The sequence below is a fragment of the Myotis brandtii genome, unplaced genomic scaffold, assembly GCF_000412655.1.
Source record: "Myotis brandtii unplaced genomic scaffold, ASM41265v1 scaffold403, whole genome shotgun sequence".
NCBI classification, from domain to species: domain Eukaryota; kingdom Metazoa; phylum Chordata; class Mammalia; order Chiroptera; family Vespertilionidae; genus Myotis; species Myotis brandtii.
Genome location: NW_005365474.1, coordinates 458778 through 464910, shown reverse-complemented (window position 1 = coordinate 464910; position 6133 = coordinate 458778). Strand labels below are relative to the sequence as shown.

The following is a 6133-nucleotide window of genomic DNA, read 5'->3' as shown; positions in this document are numbered from 1 at the left end:
CGCAGGACGAGGGCAGCACCCGCCCATCCGCGTCTCCACCGGCGTCCGCTGCGCAGTGAGCACGGAGCTCAAGGGCCATCTTTTCTAATGCAAGACGCGCCGGGCCGGTGCGCTCAGTGGGTAGAGGCGGCCTGGGACTGAAGGGTCCCGGGTTCGATTGGGTCAAGGGCACAGGCCCGGTTGCGGGCTCGATCCCCAGTGTGGGGCGTGCAGGAGGCAGCCGATCCATGACTCTTATCATTGATGTTTCTCTCTCTCCTCCCTTCCTCTCTGAAATCAATAAAAATATATTTAATAATAAATAAAAATTCACCTCGCTGCCCTGGCTGATGGCTCAGTGGTCAGAGCATTGGCCCACACCGAAGGGTCTTGGGCTTGATTCCGGTCAAGGGCACGGACCGGGGTTGCAGGTTCCACCCCCACCCCAGGAGGCAACCACCCAACCACCATCTTTTTCTCTCTCCTCCCTCCCCTCCCTCCCTCCCACTCCCACTCTCTCTAAAGATCCGTGGAAGAATATCCTCTGATGAGGATTAACAACAAAAGGAGGTTCACGCCTAAAAAGCTGGGTTAAAAGTCTTTGAATTCCTGTGACAGAGAAACCCGCACCACATCGTCTTTCGGGGGCGGAGCGCCGCCCTGCCGGCGGCCTGCAGGCATTTCCTTCTTGAATACACTAGTGTTTTCTCCTTATCTTTTCTAGGAAGAAAAGATAGAAGCTCAAGTTTGCCCAAGAATTTAATTTCTTTCGTCGTCTGAGATGGATTTGCTACCTGTGTCCTTAGGGATATGGGTTGGACCACAGGAGGGCTTAAGAGCGTCCCTGACAGGGTAGCTTTGTTTATGAGGCTCCACCCACTAGAATGCAAGGAGCTCCCCAAATCCAGGGCGCAGCCTGCGTTGGATTGGTTTCGGGAGCGCACAAACCGTACTGAGGTTTAGATAAGGCGTCTGGCCGCCTGCTGGTAGGAAATTTGAGAAATCGAGTGGAAACTCCTAATGCAAATTTGTAACCACAGCTAATAATGGTTCTTTACTTAAAAAGGCATTTTAGCCCTAACCGGTTTGGCTCAGTGGATAGAGCGTCGGCCTGCGGACTGAAGGGTCCCAGGTTCGATTCCAATCAAGGGCATGTACCTGAGTTGCGGGCACATCCCTAGTGGGAGTGTGCAGGAGGCAGCTGATCGGTGTTTCTCTCTCATCGATGTTTCTAACTCTCTATCCCTTTCCCTTCCTCTCGGTAAAAAATCAATAAAATATTTTAATTAAATAAATAAAATTTTTTTAAAAAGGCATTTTATGAGCAAAAAAATTAAGTTACTCAATTGAATTCCAAAATCTTTGGTTAAAAGGAAATATTACTCTCTGGCAAGGAGAGAATAAAAAATTATTTATAAATAACAACATAAAGTCAACCAAGTTGTCCGTAAAAGTTCAACTAGATTTCCTTTTCTAAAGAGCTTTATTGAGATACAACAGGCCACACAGCTCAGGATGTGCAGCGTGTTGCTTCTGGTATATTCACAGGGCTCTGCCAGCACCACCATGATCTAATTTTAGAACATTTCCTTCTCGTCACCCCTGCCGAAAAGAAACCCCAAACCAGGGCCAGCCCCTCCTCTCCTCACCTACACGCTGCCCCTGTCCCGGGCGATACTGTCCACTCCTGGGGTTTCAGCTGACGGCTCAAGCACTCAGCCCAAGCTCAGGTGACTTCGTGTCTCCCCCCCCTCCGCCCACCCCTCTGGCCGATTGAGTGGGGGGGGCAGGGCGTGAGGCTGCCTGCCTCCTGGGCTGGCCACAGAGCCTCTCAGGTCCTCCTGGGGCTCAGGCCCGGGCTCTGGGGCAGCCAGCCGTGCGGGCGGGTGTTGCCACCCCAGGCTCCAGCCGTCCTGGCCCTGGACGTGCTGGTGAAAAGGCCTCGGGGCAGTCGGCCCAGCTGCCATCCGAGGCCCCTGCCCAGCGACTCTGAGCGGCAGCTGCCCCGTGGCCCTTTCATGCCACTGAGTTTCGAGGTGCCTTGTGAGGCCCTTGCTAACCCGAACCCACCCAACCCCAGGTCTCCTCCTGGCTCTCAGCCATCAACACGGAGCCGCCTCCCCCGGGCTGCTGCCTCCTGGCTCCCCGGCTCCCTCCCTGCCCACCTGGTGCCCACTTCCTCAAACTCTCTGGTCCTGCTCTTGTGGCTGAAGCACTCATGACCCTGACAGGACGAGGCTTGCCCTCCTCCAGGGCCTGCCCCCCACCCCAACACCTGGCTTCACCCCCTTCAGTCTCCACCTCTCTCCTCCCTCCCATCTCCTGCAGACCCCCTTCCCCACTCCTTAAAATACCCTCCATGCCCGGCCAGCCTGGCTCAGTGGTTGAGCATCGACCTAGGAACCAGGAGGTCACGGTTTGATTCCCGGTCAGGGCACAGGCCCGGGTTGCAGGCTCCATCCCCAGTGGGGTGTGTGTGGGATTCTTTCTCTCATCGTTGATGTTCTCTCCCTCTCCCTTCCTCTCTGAAATCAATAACAATATATTTTCTTAAAAACTACCCTCCGTCACCCAGGCCTTCCCTCCGGGCAACCCCACCACACCCCTAACGGCACCCACCACTCTCTCTGTGACCTATCTGGTGATGGGTCCACTTCCCAAAGTAGACCTGGAGCTTCGAGGTGACAAGAGGGTCACAGCCTGTTCCTCTGCACAGCCTGGCACAGTGCCTGGCACACAGCCAATAACAAATAAGTCAGTAGATGTTTATTATGAACACACTGTGCAGAAATAAACAAGAGAACAATGTTCCAAGAGCACAAGCACGCTGTCTACCCAGAGCTTGGCCCCGGCCCCACCCTATCAGCCGCCGAGCAGGCCACTGGGGATCCTGGTGGGGAGGGGCCACACGATTCACAGGGGGCAGGTTTGGCTTCTCAGGCTGGTCCTGCGTTGGAAATGGGGCAGAACCAGGGAGGCTTCGGTCACTGGCCAGCGCTGGCCTTCCGGCCATTGATGTGGTTGGCTCCGGGGATTTGTGTGGGCCGGAGGTCTCCTGTCCAGGGGACCGGACATTGCCCCCGGTCTCTTGGGCGGATGATGAAAGACGCCCTCTCGGGTGGAAGGCGGGGGCAGGACAGAGGAAGGAGCGTTGAGAGGTGGCCCAGTGATCCTGCCACAGCTTGGCCCTGGGTGACTCCACCGTCCAACCTGGCTGGTCCCTCTTCGCAGCCGAGCAGGTGGACCGAGACAAAAGGTAGGGCTGCTGTTGCTGGGGCAGGTGTGAGCTCCTGGGGGCAGTTCTTCTGCAGGGGATATCCGAGCTCACGCCTCCACCTCACGGTCTATTTCTCTGTGTAAGAATGCCAGCGCTGAGTGCCTAGCCAGGGGTGCACCTCAGCAGCGACATGAGTCTGAGACAGCCCCCCTGTGCCCTGCTGGGAGGGGTTCATGCTCAAAAAGTGGTAGCGGTGTGCCCTGACCGGTGTTGCTCAGTGGTTGGCGTGTCAGCCCACATACCGAAGGGTCTCAGGTTCGATTCCCAGTCAAGGGCATGTACCTGGGTTATAGGTTCCATCCCCATCGATCCCTGACCCTGTCCGGGGCATGTGTGGGAGGCAACCAATCCATATGTCTCTCTCACATTGATCTCTCTCTCTCTCTCCTCCTCCTCTCTTCCTCCTCCTCTCTTCCTCCCTTCCACTCTCTCTATAAAAAAAAAAACACACCAGCCCAGCTGCTGTGGCTCAGTGGTTGCGCGTCAACCTATGAACCAGGAGGTCACGTTTCGATTCCAGTCTGGGCACAGGCCCGGGTTATGGGCTCGATCCCCAGTAGGGGGCGTGCAGGAGGCAACCGATCAATGATTCTCTCTCTTAATGTTTCTCTCTATCCCTCTCCCAGTTTTAACATTAAAAAAATATATTAAAAATTTTTTTAATTAATGGGAAAAAATCCTCCGGTGAGGATTAACAAAACAAACAAACAAACAAAAACAAAACCATGGTCGCTGTGGTTTAGAGATCTGTACTGTCCAAGCCGGCGTCTTAGCTTTCACTTGGCAGGTTGGGAGGCTGTGGATCATACCTGATATTGGGCAGTAAAAGCTGGAAAGAGGTCTGACCTGAGAGGTTTGTGAACCAACAGAAAAGAGGCTCCATACATGGAAGAAGGTTTCCAAACAACCAGGGGCTGGGCATGGGGGGGCCCCGGGAGAGGTACTTGTGACGTCTTTCTTATTGTGGTAAACATTTACCATCTTAACCACTTTTCAAAAAATATATGTCTTTATTGATTTCAGAGAGGAAGGGGGAGGGAGGGAGAGAGAGAAACATCGATGATGAGAGAGAATCATGATCGGCTGCCTCCTGCACGCCCCACACTGGGGATCGAGCCCACAACCTGGGCCTGTGCCCTGAAACCTGGAATCAAACCGTGACCTCCTGGTTCCTAGGTCGATGCTCAACCACTGAGCCACACAGGCCGGGCAACAACATGCTCTTGTTTAAACGAACCAAGGGCTCGGTGGGCCCTGGGGAAAGGGCTGTTAAAAACCTATTTCCATTTGGCAATAAAAAGAAATTTGCAACAATGGAGGGACTCCCCATGCACACGATTGCTCAGTGACGGGAGCCCATCCGAAAAGGCCACATCCTGCGGTTCCAACTCCAGGCAGAGCGATGGGGACAGGAGAAAGACCCGTGTTTGCCGGGACGGACAGCGGAGACAGAGGACGTGCAGGGCAGTGAGGCTCGTCTGTGTGACACTGAAATGATGACCGCGCCCTGTGTTTGTCCAAACCCACAGAATGTACAACACAGAGGGACCCCAATGTCCACTATGGGCTTGGGGTGACAACAAAGGATCGATATCAGTCGATCGGTTGTAACAAGCAGACCATACCCACGTCAGATGTTAACAGCAAGGGAAACTGAGGCAGAAGGCCAGCAGAAGGAACCTCTGGACTTTGTGCACGATTTTTCTGTAAACCTAAAGCTGCTCTAGAAAAATAATGTCTATTAATTTAAAAAAACATTTTGTAAGAGAACGATGGGGAGGGGGAGGGGGAGGAAGTGGGTGCCTGCACAGGGTGCCTGGGGGACGCTCCTCAGACACGACATTGACAGGCCGCCGCCCGATGGCGCTCGCCGGGTGCCTGCTGCTGCCGCTGCTGCTGCTCTGGGCTCGGCCTGTGTCCTCCGTGACCAAGGAGACCGATGTCCTGGTTCTGTCCCATAAGGTAAGTCCACGCCCGAGTCCCTGCACAGGCGAGGCCTCCACCCTCGGCTGCTCTCGGGGGCCCCTGGCCCTTTTCCAGAGGGTGCCCGGCCCCGAGTGCCCGGTGCCTGCTCCCTCCATGCCCCACGGCCCCGTGACCCTCTGGACGGTCAGTCCCTCCTCAGTCCTCCTGCTTCTCACCCCAAAGCTGGCGGCTGGTCTCACCTGGGAGCCGCGGTCCCGGCTTTAACTCTTAGCCAGTAGATTTCTTTTTCTTTTTCTTTTTTAAAAATATTTTTATTGATTTCAGAGAAAGGAAGCAAGAGGGAGAGAAAGATAGAAGCATCAATGATGAGAGTGAGTCACTGACCGGCTGCCCCCTGCACGCCCCCTACTGGGGGTCGAGCCCTCACCCCGGGCCTGTGCCCCCACTGGAATCGAAACGTGACCTCCTGGTTCCTAGGTCGACGCTCAGCCACTGAGCCACCCCCGGTGGGAGGCTTCTATCTCCTGCCCCGCAGCTCGGCCACTCACTAGCTTTCCCGGCTCCGTGCCTCAGTTTACCCTCTGTCCACTGGGCTCAGGACAGAGGTTGCCCCCTCCTCCCCCTGTCCGCGGCCCCAGGCCAGCCCCCCTCCCTGCTCTGTGAATGTTCCAGAAACCCCGCCAGGTTCGATAAGTCTGAAGGCCGATGGGACCCGGGTGGGACCCGGACGGGACCAAGGGAAGCGGAGAACAGGGGGGCTCTTTTGGGGTCTGCAACGCCCTGGACCCCGCAGGGGATCGGGGAGACCTGTGAAGAAAACGTGGAATGCCAGACCGATTGCTGCGTCACCAACAGCCTGAACCCCCAGAAGTTCTGCACGTCCCAAACCATCTTCCTGCAGTGCCTGTCCTGGCGGAAGGTGCGAGGGCTCAGTGGGGCGGGGGAGGGGGG

The 6133-nt window shown here is 55.7% G+C and overlaps 2 protein-coding genes across 2 annotated transcripts in view; one reads left to right on the top strand and one right to left on the bottom strand.

Moving 5' to 3' along the window:
- The window catches only part of P2RX2 (purinergic receptor P2X, ligand gated ion channel, 2), a 4692-nt gene extending 3145 nt beyond the window's left edge, over positions 1-1547 (bottom strand). Inside the window, exon 1 of the mRNA XM_014545355.1 lies at positions 1475-1547. Within this exon, the coding sequence (XP_014400841.1) occupies positions 1475-1547 (73 nt within the window). The remainder of the gene's footprint in view (positions 1-1474) is intronic.
- Positions 1548-2878: 1331 nt separating this feature from the next.
- Positions 2879-6133, top strand: part of LRCOL1 (leucine rich colipase-like 1) — a 4532-nt gene continuing 1277 nt past the window's right edge. The window contains exons 1-3 of the mRNA XM_014545354.1: positions 2879-3235; positions 5106-5218; positions 5976-6120. Coding sequence (XP_014400840.1) covers positions 2938-3235; positions 5106-5218; positions 5976-6120 — 556 coding nt within the window. The 5' untranslated portion in view covers positions 2879-2937. The remainder of the gene's footprint in view (positions 3236-5105; positions 5219-5975; positions 6121-6133) is intronic.